This window comes from Rhamphochromis longiceps, linkage group LG14 (genome assembly GCF_057381845.1).
Source record: "Rhamphochromis longiceps isolate RC_006_pf linkage group LG14, R_longiceps_female_GT1.1, whole genome shotgun sequence".
Classification (NCBI taxonomy): Eukaryota; Metazoa; Chordata; class Actinopteri; order Cichliformes; family Cichlidae; genus Rhamphochromis; species Rhamphochromis longiceps.
Window position 1 is genome coordinate 25,534,892 of NC_140570.1, and position 23,663 is coordinate 25,558,554.

A 23,663-nucleotide genomic window follows, 5' to 3' on the forward strand; every position below is an offset into this window, starting at 1 on the left:
GTCCTGCTGTAAAACTGGGGTTAATGATTGATGTGGCGTGAGGGGGAAGTTGGCAGTCACTGATCTGAGTAAACAGAAAGCTTACAAAACAATGCCCCACTAGTGACAGAATTCTGGCTACCTTGCAACAATGCCACCTAAGTTTAAATGAGCCTAGGAACTCTAATTTAGTTTCTGTTCCACAGGGGAGAGAATCTGAATCTTTATTAATCCAAGACAATTAGAACAGTAACCGACTGAACTAAATTAAATAATAAAATATATTATAAAGTTTACAATATATAAGAAATAGCTGTGATATATATAAATAGCTCAATTATTATTTTATTTTATTTTATTTTATTTTATTTTTTTTTGCCTGTCCCGTTTGGCTCTTTTGCCATCAGAATTGTTGTCTAAAGGCAAAGAAAGATGCCCAACGGATTTACTTTACCAAATTGACCATCCCAGCCTTGCCATAATGGTCCATTTGATTCACCTCTTATTGTTTATTTTATTTTCACTTACTGAATACGGGACAGACTTGACTGGGGGAAAGAAGGGGAGAAAGAAAGAGGGAAAGAGAAACAGCTGAGAAGAGGGACGGGGGAGAAGGGCAAAAGACAAAAACCAACAGAATGAGTAGAAAAAGAAAAAAAAAGAAGAAAAAAAGAAAAAAAAAAGCATATATCGATCACCTGGATCACCTGCTGAGAAAGAAAAAAGAAAACAAGCAGAAGAGAACAAGAGTAACAGAATAAACAGCATCACAATGATATATGGGAATATGACAGTAAATACTAAATATTAAACATTATTGTGCAGCACATAAGATCAACAGAACACAGTGTGCTTTGAGGTAGGAGCCAAAAAGGGTGTAGTTTGTGGGTGTGATCACCCGTGTGTACACCTGTGAGCATGGACGCGCTTGTTTTTTGTTTTTTTAAAAGGTTCCTTCATGTAATGATCTGCTAGAGGGTGTGGGGGGGCCACAGCCCCGTCCTCCAGGGCATGAAGCAGGTATGGAGGAGATCAAAACTCCAGACATCCAGAGGCCCCCAGAACACAAGAGACCAAGGAAGACCAACAGAGGGGCAGCCGCGCCACTGTCCCGGAAAGAGCTGAGGAGAGTCCCAGATGAGGGCTCACTCAGCAGCCGCGGAGCAGAAGCCAGGGGGAGTTGCAGTGACGCGCCCGTGAGCTCCGCCGGCAGCCAGCCGTGCCTGAGTGACCGAGCCCCAGGCCGAGAGGCCGGGGGCACCCCACCTCCGAAGTGGCCCGAGCAAGCCCCAGGCTCCAGGCCCCGATAAGCGGCCGCCAAGGAGTGAGCCGGTGTGTACCTGGACGCCCATCCCCGGACACAAAGAACCTCCAACGCACCGATGTCTGAGGGAGTCCGCCACTGGCAGGGGAAGTGGTGGTAGGGGGAGATAGGCCTCCAAACCTTGGAGGGCCTAGGATGTCCCCAGAGAGCTATACTCCTGATAGTCGATCCATAGTACCAGATACTTATACTAAAAATCTGAAGGCTCTAGCTCAAATGTTTTTTTAGATAATGGGATTTTAAAGTGTTCCTTCTTTTGGGAAAACTAATGACAACAGGGACCTGAAATTGTGGACAATTATTAGAAGAAGTGTGTCTTTCCCCACTTGAAACCTGAAATGGTCAGGTGGGAGGTATTTGATGAATATAGGAAAAGCATCATTTTCTACTTCATTTATTTGAGATATTTCCTATTACAACACAACAAGCAGGGCAGAACGTTGGATAAAAAGAAAAGTACAATACAATTTTGCATAACAAAGGAAGAGTTAATTGTGTATCTTCCCGATAATCCATAAAATTACAACCACTGCAACAGTGAAACATCTTATTTAAGAAAAACTAAAAAAAGAGAGAGAGAGGGAGTTTCAGGATATGAAAAGAGGTCAAAATGGGGCTAAAAAGAGACGATAATGCAGGTGGTGGCGGAGTGGAGTCAATGCTGTGTCATGTCAGTGCAAACGTGCCCTTGTGGTAAACAGAGCGAAGAACTCTACTCCTGTCCCTCTCGATAACAGCAAAACGCCATTCGCAGAAGCGCTCTGGGTGGAGCTATTCTTAGCGGGAGCCCGGAGAGACCGGCCGGCTACTCTGTCCGAGAGCCGTGACGTCAGACACGTAGGATCGGATTTTGCTCCACAATGTAACCGTGAGGTAATTTCAGGGTAATGACTGTGCACGGTTCATTTGTCTCTCTGAATAAATGTGCAGCAGCAGTGTGGCATTTGTGGAGGGGAGAGAGCACGGTGCAGTGAAAGGTGAGAGCAGGCTTTTGCTCTGAGGTGAGGAACAAATGGGAGGAGGATCAAAGATGGAGGCTGCTGTGGAGCTATCTGAGGAAATGAGAGTCTGTGTGTGTGTGTCTGAGTGATGGGTCTCTCCATCTGCCATTATCTTCCCGCAGAACTAATTACAAGGTGATGGACAGCAGACTAATCACCAGGGCCACTAGTGGCTTTAAATTAGCTGAACCGTGGAGTCGTGCCTGGAGTGATGGAGAGGGACAGGAGAGGAGAGGGACGTGGGTCCAGAGGGAAAATGAAGTAACAGCAAGAAGGAAAGGAAAGCATCTTCGCGGGAGAGCGGAATTTAACAAAATGTATTGACAAAAGAGGAAAAAGGGACTTTCACACTCCCCTCTTGTCCTCTGTACCTCTCACACAGGATCATCGTTTTCCCTGGGCTGCTTCTGGATTTTGTTTCGTCTGTGCCGTCTCCATCTCTGTCCTCCCTCACCCCTCCGTCTCCCTTTCATCTTATTTCATCTGCATGTCTTTTCTCTCCCTTTCTCTCTCTGTTTTTCCTTTTATTCCTCCCAGGCTTCGACGCTCTGTCTGCTAAATGAAAGCGCGTCTCTGTGCAGGCGCTGTGTTTTTTTTCTGACACGATGCTTCAGGCAAACCAGCGGGGTTCCTGAGCATGTGTTAACCACTCCCACTCACCACACCTCTGATTCCACATTCAAGTGACAGAAACGCACTCGCACGGTCGCATCAAGACACACGCGCACGCTTTCACACTCTCGCACTTGACAGCTGCTTTGCACCTGTTACTCTTTAGAAGTTCAAATCAAGCACAATTTTTCTTTTTGTTCACTTTTTTCCCGCCACCCAATTTTTAATTTTTTTCTTTTTTGTCTATTTCTGTCACTTTAATATCTAAAAGATTCCTCGAGAAGGAAAAAGATATTATACTCACAACACTGAAGCAGCCATGGCTCCTTCTTTTGACAAATGGCCTCTCATTAAGACCAATTTGTCTGGCTTCTTTGTACCACTGGTATTCATTTTTATCTGGTCTCAAATGTCCAGAGAGGATTATAGAGGTCAAAGTTCAGCCGTAAGCTGTGCAGTATCCTTCTCATTGACATTTGAGCTGAGACTTTTACAAGTTCAAAACCTAAGAATTTGTTTAAAAAGCAGGAGCCTGAAGATGAACTTAAAAACACATTTTTAAAAAAGGAGCTATTATGAAAATAGTTGTTTGCTATTGTTCTGTATGTCTAATGGTAATCTGTTTATGTTCAGTTAACACTTAATTGTCAATGAAGAGAAAACAATGAGAAATCAATACTGCTCAAATTTAGGGAAGAAGACCCAAATGCAAGAACCAGGGAGTGCAAAACGTCTTTAAACTAAAACGTGTGGCAGTTGTACACAGAAGATGAGTCATCATGGCAAACAGTGCAGCTGAGGTGAGGGCAAAAAGGCAAAGTCCATTAAACAGCCCAGAAGCTCACACACAAGGAAAACACAAGAAAAATGAGGAATCCTGGACCTGATGACATGGCAGCAAACCAGCGTATTTATGCATAGAGAGAAGGTCGAGACAACCTGCTGAAGGTGAAACTGAGCATGAGAATGAGGCAAAAGGTGATTTAAGTGACCTTGAACATGACGTGGTTGTTGATGTCAGACAGGCTGGTCTGAGTATTTCAGAAACTGCTGATCTTATGGGATTTTCCCACACAACCATCTTTAGAGTTTACAGAGGATGGTCAGAAAAAGAGATAATATCCAGTGAGCGGTAGTTCACTGAGAGAAAATGCTTTGTTGATATCGGAGGTCAGAGGAAAAGACTTCTTTAAGATGACAGGAAGGCAACAGCAATTCAAATGACCACTGGTTACAACCATGGTATCCTGAAGACCATCTCTGAATGCACAGCATGTCAAATATCAAAGGAGATGGACTACACCAGCAGAGGACTACACCTGTCAGCTAAGACAAAGGAACTAGACAAAATTGGACATTTGATTAAGATTGGGAAACATTTCCTGCTCTAATTCAGTTGGTCGAGTGAGAATTTGGAGTAAATGACATGAAAGCATGGCTGCCTTGTGGTTCAGGCTGCTGCCGGTGTAACGGTGTAGGGGATTTATTATTTTTTTTGGCACACTTTGGTCTCCTTAGTACCTACTGAGCATAATTTAAATGCCACAACTGACTTAAGTATTGTAGCTGACCATATCCAGCCCTTTTTGTGTGCAGTGAGTTCACAGTACTCAAATGGTCTCCACAATCACCAGATCTCAGTCCAGTGGAAAACCTCTGGGATGGAACAGGAAATTCAAACAAATCTACTACAGCTGTGTGATGCTATCTTGTCAATATGGACCAAAATATCTGAGCAATGTTTCCAGCACCTTGTTGACTCTATGCCATGAAAAAATTAAGGCAGGTCTTAAGGCAAAAGAGTACTGGTAAGGTGAGGCAGATTAAACACGAGAAACATTAATGGGGACAAACAATCACAGAGCTAACAAGAGTGTAACGAGCCCAAGAACTCCAGGAAAAAACAGGAAATTATAACAGAAACTGTGAGTGCAAAATAATTCACTGTGGACAAACGGGTTCAGAAGCATTTCAGTGAAATTTGCTCTACTGGAGGGATGTACTCTAATTAAAGTTGTTTGAATGATGGAAGGGGTTCAAAATCTCTCACAGATCTTCAGATGGGTTGAGATCTGTTGACTGCAAAGGTCACAGCATGTGATTCACATGCTTTCATTGTCATCAAAGCCTTTTGCCCTTAACCCTCTCAGAAGAGGCCGTTCCCATCAGGGTAGAAATGTCTCATCACAGCGTAAATGCAATCACTCTTGTCGTGATCCCCAAAGTATGACCGAGCCATTAGGCCCATTTTCCTGTCAGAGTCAAGGCTTTGGGTTTTTCCTCTAACTTGTCACCTACCTGATATCGCCGGACTTTCCCGTTGATCCCAGGTTTTTAAGTGGAGCATCGGGTATTTCAGTCTTTGTACTACTCCTACCTACATCACCTGCCTGAGCACATCGGCCTTTCAGTCATGCAAAAAAATCCACTCTGAAGACATATTCTGTTGTTATTCACTCCACTACCTGTTTCATGTATTTGTGGGAAGTGCTTTGTAATCGCCACACAGGCTATCGCACCCTTTTTAGAGATGGGGACACCTCGGCTCCAGTGATTTATCAGGCTTCATGTCTGTCTGTGCCTCTGCCCAGCCTTCTCCAATGATCCCGTCATTATCACACCCTTAATGCATCTCACCACACTCTACATTTCCTTTGGCATGCTATCCATCTGTCTAATGGGCCAGTAGGGTGCGGCCGGCCAGTCATCACTTATGCACGCTGCTTTTGTGTGTCTGTGTGTATTTGTACAGTCATGTATCTTTCTCTTGACCTGTGTCATTTGAAATTTTGTGCTGATGAGTCTGTTTTTGTGTTAGCTGTGTCTTCAAGTTTAAATCACCCTCCTGTTCACACCCACTTCTGCACTCTCTTCATTGTGTGTTTGTGCCATTTGTAAATGCTCCATGCACTGGAAGTGTGTAGATTGTGTATCTGAGGGTGTCAGTGCCTGTGAACTCTAACTGCGTCACCCATTAAGCTATTATGGACTGTAACTGAATCCCCCTGAAAGCTCAGCTCATGCCCACAGCTGCAGGGCAGTGATGGATGGATGGTGGAGGGATGAGAGTAGTCTTGCTGTAGCCGAACAGTTGTAAAAACAAACAGAGGGGTGGAGCATCTGGAAAGGTGTGCAGGAGAGGTGGAGGGCGTCTAAGGTGACGTCACTGTAACAAGCTGAGCTGACTTATGATCAACGGCTTCGACCTCACTGCCCTGCTCTAAGCTGAGTCATGAGTCTTAGTGAGAAGAAGAGGGTTGTTCTTCTGGGTTTTTTTTCTTATTAAGGTGTGTGTAAACGCGAGTGTGTCTAATCATGGATAATTATTACACTTTATCTCATGTATATATCGGCTTTTATTCAGGAAATACAACTCAAGCAGCTGGCTGACAGCTGGAAAACTGCAAAACCCACCCAGGATCTACATGTGCCACCAGGTTGTCTGAGGGTGGGTTTTGTTTTTACAGCTATAGTTTGTTTATGCTGGTCCAAAAGAGTTTGCTAATGAGTTTGTAAGCTTGTAGATCCGTGTTGACCAAAATGCATCACTATAAGCCCCATTAGAGTGTTCAGTCCACTTATTGGCCAGATGTGTTTGGGGCAGGACCAACAGTAAAAACAGGAAGATGAGCTATTGGAGATTTTCCATTCATTTCATGGCTAGTTGCTAGCCCGTACAGACATTTGCACATCTACTGTACTTTGCATGCAAGAATGAAAAGCATATGTGCCTAGGGGAAAGTGTTCATCTCAAACTTGCAACGTACACATGGTAGTTGGGTCAAATCGACATAAGATCACATTCACGCTGTAAAAGAACCTCGTCCACGAAAAAGAACCTCGAAAAAAAAGTATTAGTGCTGGTGGGACTAAAAAAACGATTCCTGAATATCCAGCTCAGTAAAATATTTATATGTGGCATTAATATGAACCCTAGTCTATCATCACCATTCATTTCTAATGTGCAGGATGTTGACACTCTTCCAGCTGGAGTATCTTCAGGTTTCTGCAGCAGCTGTGCATAACAAAGCTTGAATTCTTGTAAAAAATGCCAGGATGCATGTGTGATACGTGAGCTCATCAGCGCAGCATGGTGGCTCACTGGTTAGCACTGTTGCCTCACAGTAAGAGGCTCCTGAGCTCTGCCGTGTGGTGGTTGCATGTTCTCCCCATTGCTTGCCTAAGTGTTCCCATCACTGAAAGACAAGCTAGGTTAATGTGCTTGTGTGGGTCCAAGATTTTCACTTCCTTGTTACATGAAAGCAAATAAAATTGGCAAATGGTGGTGTCGAATTCAATGTCATGAGGTGAAAGAAAGGTGTCTGTCTTGAAAATGTGATGTGATGTGTTGTGGTGCATGAAATAAGGACTTAAATGTAGGAAGGGGAATCACACAGAAGAGGGTGGGAGGGGAGCAAGCTGAATCATTCAAAGGGCAAACTGCAACCAAAGAAATAAAATCAAAATACTATTTATTGGCTAATCAGGAGAGAGGAAAAAAATAGATACTGGAGAGTGTAATGATGTAGTTGGAGACAGTGACACAGGAGGGAAGTAAAACTAAACACAAAGACAGAGCAAAAATAAGTGAATAAAAGATTTAACAGAAGAGGAGACTAATAACTCTACAAATGCAAACATAAACAAAAGTATAACAAGAACTAAAGGCTCATAATAGTTTGTAATAAACAAAAACCTAAACTACAAAATAATGAACTAAACAGAGAACCAGGATTAAATCAGGGGCATAATGTCCAGAAGACGGACCCACACAATGTGCATGTTGCCCCAGATGTGATTGTAATGAGTTTCATGCAAAAATGAGAACCACCAGGGAAAAAATCCCTTTAACAGAGGTTGGAACTGTAAAGTAAATGATCATAAAGCTGGAAGATAAGAAAGAAATGAAGGACTTGGTGAATAAAAATGTTATTTCATGGAACAAAGATATCGATCAGAATCCAAAACTTGCCAAAAGAAAAAAAAAGTTGAACAAACTCTCTGACAAAGACGGGGTTTCGGACGATGCACGGACACACAGACACACTGAGGGTAATCAAGGGAATCGAAAACAGATGGGGAACAAGAAAGCTGAAACTAATCATGACAAGTGATACAAAGGACGTAAAATGAAATACAACCTTCAGGAGACCTTTATTACTGTCAAAATAAAACAGGAAGTAACTGCACAGGAAATGATTAACACTGATGAAGACAAGATTAAACAAGATGGTGTAAGGGAGGTAAGCATAAGCTAAACCCAAATAAAAATCCCAACACAATTACTGAACAAACACAAAATTTGATAAAGAAAGATTAAACTAAAACTGTGTGTTATAGTTTGCTCCATTAAAAATATCTCATTTTAAAGGAAGCTCTAGTGTATCCTCTATTAAATTCCTTAACCTCCTAAGACCCAAACTCGTTCATTGCATGCATTTTTAATTTCTCTTTGCTATTTGGGCTGATGACGATGTATAAAAACAAAGAATTATCAGATTTTTTTTAACCTAATTTTTGTTTCTGAGAAAAATCTGATCTCCCTATGAGGACATTCACTTTAAATTTTGATACAACAGTGGCAGTGTAATGTCTTTGTAAGTGGATATCAGGCCCTTGTAGGGCAAAATTTTGTAGTTTGGTCTAGACAACCCAAAATGTGATGTCCACATATGTGGACGGCAGGTCCTGGGAGGTTAATATTTAAAGTGTTCTTACGACAAGTTAAAACGTCTGCTATTTGCTGTGTTGAAGAAAGAAAGAATATACTTGGATTGATTTTATACATCTGAATGACAAGGATCTGTGTGTTACACTGGGCCTGGGGTTGTGACTACATGTGAAGGTAATCATGGTCAGTGAGCCTGCACTACCATTTTTAATACAGAAATACATTTTCCTGTTCCCCAAAAGTTGATTCTGTTCATCTGGATGCAGCGTTTTCAGTGGGAGAAACGTTTCGTCACTCATCCAAGTGACTTCTTCAGTCTTCAGACAGTCTGCAGCATGGTGGCTGCATCCAAGTGACTTTCTTGAGCCTTGATTAAATAAAACTCCAAATAACAGGATGCCATTGGACAGGGATAAAAGGAAGCAAAATGCTTTGATGTCATTTATGTTTGATCTACTTGTAGTAGCAGTTGATGAACCTATTCGAATTGCTATTTTTCTTTTCAGTTTTTGTGTTGGGGTTAAAACGGATTTCCTTTAAGGTTGGAGAAGCCTGCAAAGCACCTACCAGACACGTGCAAATTCAACCACTAAATACCAAAAACAAATCGATTGTTATTGAATTTGTTCGTCCCCTGATATCCACAATGAATTATTTAGTGTTTTGCAATTTGTGTTGGTGATGGGTGACGTGTGTGTGTGTGTGTGTGTGTGTGTGTGTGTGTGTGTGTGTGTGTGTGTGTGTGTGTGTGTGTGTGTGTGTGTGTGTGTGTGTGTGTGTGTGTAAATGACGGATTTCCATTAGTGCCACACATTTCACAAAACCCTCAGACCCTGCGGCTTCAGCTTTTTGTCTCACACACAAATAGTAGTTTAAGGGCCACTGGCTGCTTTTAACACGCTCCCCCTCCTAATCCTCGCCCTATGACTCCCATAGGCCTCACCTTTCCTACTCATGCATCATCTCTTCCTCCCCTCTCTCTCCATCACTTACTCCTGACTCACCCTGCCTCCCGGCTAACAGTCCATGACTCATGTTATTCACAGAGCTGTCTGCGTGTCAAGGGCTCGGAGGAAAGGGGCAGGATGGGGAGGTTAAAAAGGAGCTGGATCAGGGAGGGAGTGCTGAGGCAGATATGACTGTGGAAGCACAACGAGAGACAGAAGGAAATCACTTTTGATCTATCATCAGATAGATTAAGACACTGGCAGAGAGGGAAGGAGTGATGGGGTGGGGGGGGAGGGAGGAAGTGAAACCGCGAGTGGTTGTGACCACCAGAGGAATTGTTTGAGTGATCAGATATCTGAGCAATCAGCAGGCGTTTAAAAGCTTTGGTGGACTAAAAGCTGTGTGTGTATATGTGTGTGATTTTTGTCCGTGTGTCTTTGCTAATGATGTTATTCTGATCTCAGAGCTGCAGAGAATTGCTGTTGCAATCTGTGGGATAGATTACTATAGTCCTTTTCTCAAGCGTTCCACTTTACTGCTGTTTTCAGCTTGCTGACTTTAATGCACTCACTTTCTGCCCTTCTTTTGTTTTCCTGCGGCCCTCAAGATTTAGAAACCACCTAAAAAGTTAAAGGAACAAGTCGAAAGCTTCCTCGTAGCGATCAGTGCATTTTTTTCCCCATGTTCTTGTATTTTGCATGTCGAGCTCAGCGATGCTGCTCTCCTGCCCCAGGGCTCAAACTGCTTGGACGACTTTTTGTGTCTTCTCTACACTGTGAGACATTAGAACCGGCTATTTATAGTCCGCCCCGAGGAAGCAGTGTGCAGGATAAATTTCATTGTGGCTCTATTAAAAGGAACAGAGTAAGATGTCAGCAAAATCTCCCCGTCTTTCTTTTTCACTCGGGGGACACACATGTGGTTTAATCTTCTCTAAACGAGACAAAATGTGTTTGGTTGGACAAACTAAGGCAGAAAATGTTTATGAACCACTAACTAGTTCCTGTCTTCCTCCTCACAGCTTGTCTGTTGCAGTCCGAGCTGGTAAACTATGAGAGAGTGAAGGAGTACTGTCTGAAGGTCCTGAGCCACCAGAGAGACCACTTCAAGGCCATGTACCGAGCCGGCATCGCCTTCTATCACCTGGGTGATTACGAATGTGCCCTACGCTACCTGCGTGACGCCAAAAACCGCGAACCCACAGGTGAGAATGACCCAGTGTATTTATACATTTACAAAGCAGCCTTGAGGTACAAGATCTTCTCTGATGGTGAAACAATGTGCTCACCTGTAGCTCCATATTTAAATTGATGTACTCTGACCTTAGTGCAGCTTATCAGGTCATCCAGTTGTCTCATGATCTGAAACTTGAGGCATGTTTAATATTAGCGTCAACATTTATGACAGGAAAAATCAAAAAGCATAATTGGTACAGTTCTCCTGCTAGATTTTATTTGTTATGTTACAAACTGAGTGATAACTAAAGCCTTTTGTTCCGAGAGTGCTGAGCAGAAACTAAAAAGATGCTCTCTGTGTTTCTAAAACCTGTATTACTGTACAGACTTTAAAAGACTTCCTGTTTTGCATGTTTGCTTTGACTATGCACATTTCCAAAAAGTTCAAAAGCACAGCTACACTTGTATTAAAACTGCTCCATATTTTACATCAGTATGCTTTCATGATAAATTATACTGCAGACGGCCAGTATTAAATTACTTTAGTGTAAATGAATTAAGTAAAGTACATAAGTGATATGTGTAAGCAGCACATTGTGTTTTATAGTCTGTTTATTTGAAAGGCAAGAGGGGCAGATTTGTTTTATGAATACATTTTATGTCTAATGTTTAGGATCCAGATGCAAAAGCCACAGGAAACCAGTCTAAACAGCAAAGACACATGTGCAGATGTTCACAGGCTTCGTCCACACGTACATATTTCATTTTGAAAAATATCTTTCTTCACATGAATCATGACAAAAGTAGGTCCACAGACATTGCAACCCACAGTCTGACATCAGAAAAGTAGGTGAAGTCTCACACCTTTGATATTAAAAGAAATCTTTTTCTTTGTCCACATTTGAAAATCTTCCACTCCCCTGACTCTATAGGTTTTCCAGAAATACTCATGTACATGTGGACAGCACAGCAAACCCAAATGGAGACTCACAGCTTTTTTTTGGCTGCTGCTGATGGTAGTGTTCAAAATAACAAGGGCCATGAAAAGGAGACTGAAACTAAATCCACAGTACTTCAGAAGGAGGATGGAAACACAAGAGACCACTATCAAAACAAAACAGGGGGGGGGAAGCTACAAACCAAAACTAGCATGTGTTATGATAATGATAAAAGCCAACACAAGACTCTGATCTTCAGATACCAGAAAACATATTAACCAAGAATAAAACCCGAAAAATGTAACCAGAGACGGTAAGAATTAAGTAAATATCCGCTTGGCATCTTTCTTGGCCTTAAGACAACAATTCTGATGGCTAAAGATCCAAACAGGACACAAAAAAAAAAGAAAAAAAGAAAAAAAGAATTAAGCAAATATGCCGTCTCAGGAAAATGCTAGAGGGGCCACTTTCTTGACTAAATCATAGTATGAGAAGCACATGCAACAGAGGCAACATGCTTGGCAGCAAATGCAGCTCCTTTTTTTTAATATCAAAGAGTGAGTGTGCACATGCAGGTGTGCACCTCTGTGTTCATTACGTGCCAGCTGTAGGACACGTGGCATTAGGAGCTCTAGTAGATTTTTGTATGAATTTTTGCTGTGGATACATTTGGAAGGATATTTTTCTAAAATAGGAGGAAATAGATCGTTTTCACTTTGGGAAACAGCCTTTTTAATGCCTTTGCTCAATCGATATATTCCAGGAACACGAAAGTTTTCAATTCACCTTGTAAATCTGGGATTACCAACAATTTGAGAACTCTGACCTAAAATGATAATCATGACCAAGTTTGAGCCAAATGTCTCATATGACAAAATGACAAAAGGTTGAAGGTCAAATCTGGATAAACTTGAATTGTTTGGAGAACTTTATCCAATAGGAAAGTGTCAAAAGGTGAGAGGTCAGGGTTCTTTCTCGTCATCGATGAGCAGTTACAGCTGACTAAAGTAAAAGCCTGTAGCTCTTTTCTCTACATTGTTTACCTTTCTGCTGTAGCACGTCTTTTACTCAGTTTGCTAAACTTAAGTAAGAAAGGGGCAACCGACTGCTCTGCTGCCAGTGCTCAGAGCATCCACCGATGACCTGTCGTCCCATTTTCTCTCTGCAGACACCAACGTGCTCCGATACATCCAGCTGACAGAGATGAAGATGAGCAAGAGTGGACAACGGGAACGAGACAGCGGCAAGGAGACCCAGGGCTAACCTTCGACCTTTCCCCCCTCCTGAACCCTCTGACCTTTCATCCTACAAGTTGTACCTCCCACTCTCCACTTTCTCTTCCTCCCCTGTTGACTCCTCCTGATGGCAGCCCTGTCAGAAGAGACGCAATCACCTGCCTGTTACAGACAAACACATATCAAGCGCTGTCTGCGACCCACCCTCTTCCTTCTTCCTCTCCCTCTTCTTCTCCCTCTTTCTCCCTCAGGTGCTGTGGTTCCTCTCCCTCGACGCAGTCAGCAAGGAAACTTAAAAAAAAAAGAAATATCATGAAAATACATGGAAGAAGCTGTAATATATACTCATACAAACCCATCATTGTGGTGGAGTCAAAACGAAGCTTCAGCCCATACACATGACAGACAGACATCTGCGTGATTCAGCAGATGTTTAAAAAACATGGAAAGCATTTTGTTTCTGCTCTCTCGCGCTCTCTTTTTCTCTCCGTTTTATTCTGAACTCTCGAGGAGAATTTGGGGGGTCTCGGGAAGCTCGACCACACCGGGAGGAGGGCAGGGATGCGTGTGGAAGTGTGTGAAACAGGTTTGGAGAATAAAAATGGGTGCGGTGAGGCGGTGTATATGTGTATGAGACACATGCCAAGACCACATCCCGATTTGATTGTACATCCTAACCCACCAGGTCTCACTCAGGTCTTACCCAGACTCTGAGATGGACTAATATAACAAGTAGAAAAAAAAAGCCTGCCTCCGTGCTTAATCTATCACTTTTCTGTCTGGATTTTTCTTTCCTAGATCCCTTCTATCTCAGTTTCTTGACTGTTTTTTGAATTTAAGGGCTAATTCAAGTGTTTAAAACCCCGTATTAGGCTTTTTTAATTTGCTGTCATACTCAGTAGTGAACAATCGGTGGTTAATAGCATCTGTGTGTGCAGCAAAGAGCCTAAATTCTCCAAGCGGTTCATTCCGTTGCCTGATGTACTTTCGTGCAAACTGGTGTGTCTTGAATCTGTTGTCCGAACCCCCTCCTGGGTCGTGTGTCGTGTTACTGTTGTTGAGACTGTCGAAGCCCCTCCCTCGCTCCCTCGCTCCTTCTCATCAATTCCACCATCCTCTGTTCTCCTGTTAATGATGTCACAACGGAAAATAGCCAGTGAGATCAGACTTCCATCAGCTGCCGCTGGCTAGATGGAGATCCACGAGAAATTTTTTTCAGAGAGAGAGAGAGAGAGAGACACTTTTATCCTTTTATCACTAATGCTGAGGCTTCCCAGACATCCATAAACCACCACGGAGACTCTGGGCAGCGTTAGTGCAGGGAAAACGCACACACACACACACACACACACACACACACACACACACACACACACACACACACACACACACACACACACACACACACACACACCTGGCCTGATGGTGCAGACTGCCGTCTTGGAGCACTTCACCTAGAGTGAGTCATTTGAGATTTCTCCTGCTTACAGTTTACTGTATGTTGATAGATTAAAACACCTGTGCCGGGCAGATAACACACAACATTAGCATTGCAGACGATCTGGTTTGTGGATATCCATTACAAGCTGTCAAACTTATCTTGTGACGTGTGAAGCTGAATCATTGATATGTGGCTTTTTATAATAGCTTTACCACAGGCTTAAATCTGCCTGCTCTGTTCTGCAGAAGGCTGGATTGATCTTTTGTGAGAGCATGACCTAAAATATCCCATGAAAACCCAGTTTCCTCCTTATCATGTGCAAGCCCACCTCCTGCATGTAACATGCGGCTCCAGAGCGTTGCTTCAGATGTTTTGGGATTGGGATTATATCTGCTCTATTGCTTTCTGTCATGGCATGCTGCCACTCAACTGTTTGCGTATACCTCTGTTTTATCCATTCTGCCCTTTATAAACACAGAAGGTGGCGACAGACTGTGATCACAGCAGCAGAATAGGTATGAAATACTTCTTCAAAATTAGGGTCACCTTCTGCCTCGACTAAAATAACTGATTAGTCCACTGCTTAAGAGGCTGAGGAGGAAATCAAGTCAAATAACGGCGTTGGGTGAGCCCCCCCCCCCTTTCCCCGTTTATTTCATTGACCTGCTATGAGGTAAATAGGGACCTAAGTGTGTCAATGGGACTCTGGAGAGACGGCACCACGCGCTGGAGAGACCGGCATGAAACTGAGAGGCTCCGGTGGAGGGAGAAGTAGGCCATCATCAGCCCCACTAAAGCAGCTGCACCTCTAAATTGGCAGCAAAAAGCAAGTTTTGAGCTTATTTATCATCATACACTGCACTTAGAAAAAGTGTGTGGATACCTGAGCATTAATCTGCAGCCTGAGTTTGCTCCCATTCAGCCACGAGATCATTAATGATGTTGGGCGACGACAAGGCCTGGCTCACAGCCGACGATGAAAGCGAGGTCTCGGTCTGCATTGTTGTGCAAGCTGTAGAATAAGAAATGTAGCAGCAGCGTGCACCAGATCATGAAAAAGCCAATCAGACGTGCACAATATAAACCTCTCTGAGGAACACAGGCAAAAGTGATCACATAAGCATAAACATGGCTGTGGCTCAAGAGGTAGAACAGGTCATTCACTAATTGAAAAATTAGTGGTTCAATCTCTGCCTACTCTAGTCAGCACGCCAAATCCCAAGTTGCTCTCTAGTGTGCACATCAGCGTGTGAATGTTAGATAGAAAGCACATAGACACAAAGGTGAGCGGATGAATCCAAGTATTGATACCAGTGCTGTTATTGGTAAAGGATCGATACTTTGTTTCTCTCCTTTTCAGTAAATAGCCTAACAAATAATTATTTTTTGGGAGATTAAAACATACACCTTAAACATGCACTATAAAAAATGTCTGAGCCTTTTCGTGCTGACTATCACATCTATTTTATTTACAGCCTGAAGCACATTTAAACAACAGAAGTTGAACCAAAGTGCTTTAGAGACGACCACATTTACATTCCAGCTCTCCAACAAACACAGTTTCAAAATACCTGAAAGGCTGCAAGGTGATTTAGTGGTCATTAAAATGTGTTTGGAATTTGCAAAGTGACAATGATCCATCTCATAAATCACAACACACCGCTTTAGCCCAAATAAGCTGCCTTTATAGGCTAAAACGATTGATATCAGTATTGGTATCTGCAATACTGGCCCTGTATTTACTTGGTATCGGATCGATACCAGAATTCGCAGCAGAGCACAGCACTACTTCGACATAGATGCAGGATTTATGTCATAATTATAAAAAATATAAACATTTACATGCAAGGCTGTCCACATATTTTTGTCCACATGTTGTGGGAAATTGTCTGATTAAGTTTAAGGTTCTGTTTAAGACTCCATCTCTGAATTAGTGCCACGATCAGCAACGCTGCTGCAAAGTGTGAAACATTTGATTTGTATTGGTGTCGTGCAGCTCTGGGGTTAATTAGGATGAAAACACTGAATGCAGAAGCTTTCCTTGCTCCTCCTTTATGCTCTCTCTTGGAGATAAATCACCACAACAGCAAGGAACGGCACCTGCAAGCGCCATCTCCATAACTACCTTGGCCGAGTCCCCTCACCCAGGGGTCCCCTCGAGGATCGGTCTCCTCCCGTGGTCCGCTCTCCACGGCACCAGCCCCCCCCCCTCCCCCTTCCATCTTGTTTTTGTCTTGCAGTGCTAAGTCATTCTTGCTCAACTTGTACTACTGTACTACGACCGTCTAGGGATTCCTAGCTGCACATAAAACAGGATTGTTTCTAGCTGATTGGTTTCCTTGATTAATGACCAAGCTGACTCGGAGGCTGTTATCGTAAGCATAACCTGACAACATGCTGTCTGTGCAAATGGAGACGGAGACGCCGGATCTCTGCGTCTGTGTAGCTTTGAAAACTAACAAAAAGCACAACAAAAAAGAGAGACGGGAAAGTGAAAAAAAAAATACTGGCTGTGTTACTTTATTTTGGCTATTTTTACTTTGATGTCATTTAAGGTAAATGTTTGTCAAATGTCAAAGTAGTTTTTGTGAATATATGATACAAATGTACAAAAAAACAGAAAAATGGAAAGTTTTATGGTTGTGAAAAGCTTTACTTCACTAAATTACTTTATCAGCGGCAAAGAAAAGCAAGAGATAGAAAAGAGAATTTAACTACAGCTCCTTCACTGAGCTGCTTTGTGACTGTGTCTGTATTTGTTGGTATTTCTGTTGATGTCCTTCAAGTCGAGGGATACAGAAACGGCTCGGAGTATGTGCAACGCCCTTTGACTGTCTGACTGACGGTTCACCCAACTATTCTGTTTCTGAACAGCGAGACGAGCAGTAAACACAGGCGTGGATGACACTCTGAGGAACTTGGACCAGAGCTGCTTCTCAAAGCTGCAGGCCTCCATCCTACCTGAAGGGACACAAGGCTGGGGTGTCCAGGCTAAAACTGTGTTTTTGTCTCTCCTCGCTGCCAAGAGGCCTTTCTCTTTTTCCCCTTTCAACTTTCAGACATCCAACAGGCCTCCATCACTGGTTTTACTGAACTGCTAGCCTGGGAATGCACTATTGATTGGTAAATGAAGATTATGAATAAAGTTTCAAACAAAGAGGAATGTTGCTGTTGTGTGGTTGTGACTTCATCTAATTTCAGATAAAACTACACAGGTAGGACTCTGGAAAAGGTAATAATTTGTAAATGAAATGTAGCCATGTGTAGTAACATGTGGACGCAGAAGACAAACAGACCGTGAAGCTGAGCTGAAGAGAAGTTCATGACAAATAAGGTCTAGTAAGGTTGAAGAAAAGCATTTAAAAGTATAAAGAAGATCAGAAGGAGATGCTTTGTGCCTTTCTGGATCTAAAGAAAAAAATGATAGTGTGCCAAGAGAGTAACTGTGGTAATAGTGAGGTCGTCAGACATGGAAGACACATATATTAGGGTGGTGTAGGACATGTATGAGGACAACAAGACAGTGGTGAGGTGTGCGGTAGGAGTGACAGATGGGTTCAAGGTGGAGGTGGGTTTCCATTAGGGATCAGCTCTGAGCCTTCACAGTGGTGATGGACAGGGTGACAGATGAAGTCAGGCAGGAGTCTCCATGGACTATTATGTTTACAGATGACATTGTGATCTGGGGTGAGAGTAAGGACCAGGTGGAGGAGAGTCTGGAGAGGTGTAGGTATGCACTGGAGAAAAGAGGTGTGAAAGTCAGTAGAAGCAAAACAGAAAACGTGAGAATGAGAGAGAGACAGGTGTAACAATGAAGCTGCAAGGAGTAGTGGTAGTAAAGGTAAATGAGTTTAAATACCTGGAGTCAACCATCCAAGCCAAAGGACAGTCTATGAAAGAGGTAATCAAGGTGATTGTGACAGAAGGATAGCAGCATGCTGGATAGGATAGAAGGACAGATGTACATTTGAAGGTGGTGGCAGGATTAGAAATGAGTGCATCAGTGGGACAGCTCAGGTCAAACAGCGCGGAGATGAAGTAAAAGAGATGAGACTGACATGGTTTGGACACATGCAGAGGAGGGATGTTGAAGATGGAGCTGCCAGGCAGGAGGAAAACTGAGAGATTTGTGGATGCAGCGAAGGAGGGTGGTGTGACAGAGGAGGATGCTGTGGATAAGGTGAGATTGGAGGCAACTGATCCACCAGGGCAGCCCCTAAAGGGACCAGCTAGAAGAAGAAGAAGAAGAAGAGCCCTTATTCAAAAAAGCTGCTGAGACTCTCTGATGCCACAGTTTAGTTCACCCCACACTCTGACTCACCTGCACAAATAACTTATTCTACTGACCCGACTCATGATGCAAAGTGTGAGTCATATTTACCAAAAATGCTTGTTAAATCTAACATTATACATTTCTCAAACCTAATTTAATCTAATGCATGAGGCCTACTTACTGTAGCCGAGGTGCTGCAATTGTAGTGTTACAGTTTGGTTTAAAAAAAAAAAGCATGGACGATTTATTTAGGCTTTCATAATTATCACAATAATTACCTTGATTAAAATTATTATGGAGTGCGCCTAGGCTCTGCTTTGACCTCTGATGTGTTGAAAACATGAGGCTGTGAGCAGGGTAAGAGGCTAATATCACTCCGGCATGCTTCATTCTTGTAGAGGTCTGTCTGTGTGGCAGATGGTAAGAAGATGTGACAGAGCATGATGGAAGCAAAGAGAGAGAGGAAAATGAAGGTTATCCCGAGGGTGATGGGAAGGATGAGGAGAGGATCAAAACTGAAGACAGGGACAATATTGGAGGACATAAACACTGAAGGATGAGACGGAGGGAGTAACAGAGAAGGAAACACTGAGGCAACTAAACCATGTGCACACAATTCAAGGACCAGAACTCAAACTGTACAATAAGAACTAAAACGAATGCTCAAAATTAAAATTAAAAAACATGACCTTCGAGACACTAGAGCAACAAGGAACCCTAAACAGAAACCCAAAATCAAGTATATTCTCTAAATATTCAAACCCCAAAACAAAACAAACCACAGCATCAGCCCCCCCAGTCAGACACAGGAATGCTTCACACACTACATAAGAATTAAACTGACTTAGCTCAATTTCTTCTAAAGCTTTGTCAACCAACAAAACATATCGAGGTCCACGGGAAGCTAACCTACCCAGTAGATATGTGACAAGGCTGGTATGTTGTAGTTCTCTGATATCGATAGGTTCTTTTATTAGTTTCTTTCTTTTTCTTTTTCTTTTTTTTGGGGGGGGGCTTTTCAGTAGAGGACAGTAATATTTCTGCAGGATTTTCCACCTTTGAATCAGACTACATCATCTGAAGTGAAGTCTATCCCATTGCATCCTGAAGGAAATGGTGGCATGAGGGCACTGAGTTTTCTTTATTAATATGTTCAGGATAAATCTTCATTAGTGGTTTAATGATCTGATGAAGATTCAGTTTTAAAAAAAATTGAAATAATAAAGTGAGTCCTTCTGCAGATCTGACGACACACCAACTGGCAGGCAATCTGGTTAGTTGTTCACTTTGAAAGTGAACAGAAAACACACTCACACACACTCCACGCCTGCCTCTTTTTGCTCTCTGTCCTCCCCTCAACACTGTCACCACCTGACCCAACCTACTACCCGTGAAATATGTCTGCAGGGACACGAGAAGGGGCGGACTGTGGCGTAAAAAATAAGAAATATGGTGAAAATATGTGTTGAGAGGAAAAACAAAGAAGGTGGCAAACATGAGAGTCTCATCACAACAAGACAAAAGACAGATGACGTGTGTGTGTGAGAACCAGACGTGATGTTCAGCGTGTTGAACCCTCTCTGCTGTCACTTTATCGCCACTCTCTCTGCTCTTCACTTCATTTTCAGGCTCATCGTCCATTTTTTTCGTGTGCGTGTGAATGTGTGTTGTTGCTTTTAATAGCATCACCATGGAAGTGAAGAGGGGTTGCTAGGTAACTGGCTGGCGTCTGAAAGGGTGTCTGATAGGCGGTCATACTGACAGACACAGCAGGAGAGGACTTATGTATGTGTTTTCTGTGTGTGTGTGTGTGTGTGTGTGTGTGTGTGTGTGTGTGTGTGTGTGTGTGTGTGTGTGTGTGTGTGTGTGTGTGTGTCATCTGTATGCACCGCGTTTGAACCATCTTTACATTGCGAGGTTGCAGCTCAAATCTCACATTTTGTTCACATGTTGATAATTTATTTATTTCTCACGTGTCACATTTCACCTGTAAGTTTTTGTTAACTGTGCTAAAATGCACGCTAACACATTCACGTGCCATCATCCAGCGCAGCTGCAGTGTCAGGAGGGGACAACGAGAGAAAAACAGCAGACATGGGAAAGAAATGACATCATAGGGCACAGTGGTGACACCTAGAGGAGTTTGCCTGCTGCTACAGGCGCCTTTGTCTCTGCTGCTCCCACCAGTGTGAAACGTGAGACAGCAGCAGTGTGATATAACCAAGACCAACTTTAGAGGTCCTTTAATGATGTCCTCCGTCACCTCTGCTACGTCTAACTTGTCTATTTGTCTTGTTGATAGAAGACTGCTGACTTCTCGCACGGTTTCACTGAAAAGACTGAAATACAGGTTACATTGAAAACCAGCCTCCAACACTATATCTAACAGTTTTAGGGCTTTTTGAGCGTCTCATGGTGAGTGCACATCTACAGCACTCACAGAAAGTGAAAAAGTAAACAGGTCTGGATAACTTTTTTCCCCCATTAATAAATGAAGTTTTCATTTATAAACTGCATTTTGTATTCACTCAGGTTATCTTTGATTAGAATTAACATGTGTTTGATGATCTGAAACATTTAAGTGTGACAAATATGCAAAAAGTAAAACCTATGAAACCAGGAAGGGGGCAAATGCCTTTTCACAGCACTGCAACAGGCATCTCTGAAGCTCATCAGCTTATATTTCACACCAGAACCATTGAGAAGGATAAACAGAACGGCGGGAACAATAACATGCATGTTTTTTTGGGGGGGATGAACTGGCCCTTTAAGTGCATTTTGTTGATAATTTCACACCTCAGTCTGAGCCCAATGCTTTCAGTTCTACTTCTTCATCTGAAAGTCTGTGACTTCGTGACAATAACAAAACCAGATGCAGTCGTGACACTGAAGCATCTTTGTTTGTTTTTATTTCATTGTCTCTCATTCGTTTCACATTTACTCATCATTGAACCGTAGAAACGTCACAGGTTGAGACCGAAGACAACATGGATGTTTCAGCTTCCCAGGTTTTCCTTGGTTTTTCATTTTATACTAAACAAATATATACAGATATCCCAGGAAGAGCATCGCAATCATAATTAACCCTTTTCCATAATAACAATACATTTAATAAATACTCAGTGTTCTTAACCACACAACGGGAATGAGTTTGGGCTCACCCTTCAACCAGTGGGATTGTCATCATCCCATACAAATAATAAACATGCGCGCGCACACATACACGTACTCACACACACACACAAAGAAATCTGCACAGTCAAGTAATAACATCTGTAGCCAGGATGAACCGTCCTCTGTTCAAAAACTACTCCGGAGATAAAAGTTGATTTGTCAGCCATGACGGGAGCACTTTGTGCCGAGCTGGTCCACCAGTTGCCCAACTTAAAGTGCAGGTGACATCGAACACAGCAGATGAAAAGGAGAGAAGGTGAAGTTTGGAATCGAGTGGCGGGCTTCTGTCAGCGCTTTCTACTTTGTGTCCGTTTCAATGGCGTGAGCAGGATGGGACCAGACCGTCGGTATGTAAGGAATGTCTCCATAAAAAGTTTTTTAAAAAGACGGAGGAGAGGAACAGATGTGTGGCAACCAGTGGTCTCGTTTTAAAGAAGTGAAAAACCGTTCACATGTGAAATGACATGCACTGAAAAAGCACCAGCACACAGAAACAGGCGTATCTCCTTAATCCACACGTGTAAAGTAATAAATACATATACATATATGTATATGTACACATTCACACACAGAGACGCACACTGGGGCTGCTGGACCAATAGAAAAACATTTTTGCTAACAGGCTGCAGCAGGGATGGTGCAAGCACTGAGAAAATAAACTCTGATTTATTTATTTTTTAAATTTTTACCTTACAAGGCTGAGGATATACACCACCAGTGAGAAAAAGGCTTTTTCCTGTCTCGAGTCTGGGAGAGAAGAGGACGACAGATGACACGTGTGAGGATGAAGAAGGTGGAGCTGATTTTATAGGGCTTGTTTGTGCACTGGCATGACAAACAGTGTGCAAAAAAGGAACAAGGACACAAGATTTTCACAATATCAGCGCCTCTTTTTTTTTTTTAAATAATGAAAATGCTCCGCCTTCAGGGAAGAAACATGCAAGCAGAAAGTGTAAAGCTATGCAGACGGGCAAAAGCACAAGCAGATGGATTGAAATGAGCAGTTAGTGAAGTCACAGAACGGCTGTTTGAGTACTCGAATGGCTTTTAAAGAAATGTAGCCTGGTCGTAGGGCACCAGGAAGCAGGTAGAGATGGCCTTTCTGGGCAGGAAAAGAAAGGTAAAGTGGGACTGGGCGCACTACAAGGCTGTTAAAAAGGCCTCTTGGACCCTCAGTGTCGTGCAGGTTAGTGAGCACTATCAGCGAATGGCTTTCTGTGAGGGTTTAACACCTTATTAGGGCACACAAGTGAGGTGAGTTGCATGAGGGTCCTTAAAACAACAAGAGAAGAAGTGGGATGTTTTTGCAAACTTCGGTGAGAGTGCACTTTGCTCGGCTCAGACATCAGTAGGCGTTCCTTGTTCGGCCCAAGCTGTCATGTCCTGGAACAGGTCTGAATGCAAAAGAAAAAAAAAAAACCTTAAAATGTTTGTTTATTCTTTGATTTTTACTACGAGTACTGCTGCCCACATAGGGTGGCAGGCTGTAGCTGCCCGCACAGAGGAACAGTGTGGTCCAGATTCTGGCCCTCCATGTCCATGTCCATCAGGTTGGGTCGCGCCGCACTAGCGCTGCTGTCCCCTGAACCGAGGGGGCTGTCGCAGCTGCTGCCCGGCGATGAGCTCAGGGTCCGGGAGAGAGAGCCCAGCTTCCAGGGATCAGGTCTTACCCGGGATGGCGTTGGCCTCGGTCGGGGGGCAAACTCCAGCGTCTTGGGCCTCTCCAGGGGGCTGATGAGGCTGTGAGGATCCGGGTCGGGGATGGGTGGAGCGGGAGCTTTACGCCGGTGAGGGTAGATAATGGCAGGTTCAGGTAGCCGGGGGATATCCAGCTTGTCCTGCATACCTAAGAATAATAACAGAGGTGTGTCATGTTTCAAGCAAACACTTCG

At 43.1% G+C, this 23,663-nt stretch overlaps 2 protein-coding genes across 2 annotated transcripts in view; one reads left to right on the forward strand and one right to left on the reverse strand.

Moving 5' to 3' along the window:
• Nucleotides 1–14,297, forward strand: part of ttc9b (tetratricopeptide repeat domain 9B) — a 35,745-nt gene extending 21,448 nt beyond the window's left edge. The window contains exons 2-3 of the mRNA XM_085380684.1: nucleotides 10,557–10,739; nucleotides 12,817–14,297. Of these exons, the coding sequence (XP_085236810.1) occupies nucleotides 10,557–10,739; nucleotides 12,817–12,911 (278 nt within the window). The 3' untranslated portion in view covers nucleotides 12,912–14,297. The remainder of the gene's footprint in view (nucleotides 1–10,556; nucleotides 10,740–12,816) is intronic.
• A 6,292-nt stretch (nucleotides 14,298–20,589) lies between these two features.
• map3k10 (mitogen-activated protein kinase kinase kinase 10) overlaps nucleotides 20,590–23,663 on the reverse strand; it is a 49,373-nt gene continuing 46,299 nt past the window's right edge. The window contains exon 11 of the mRNA XM_085380990.1: nucleotides 20,590–23,617. Within this exon, the coding sequence (XP_085237116.1) occupies nucleotides 23,223–23,617 (395 nt within the window). The 3' untranslated portion in view covers nucleotides 20,590–23,222. The remainder of the gene's footprint in view (nucleotides 23,618–23,663) is intronic.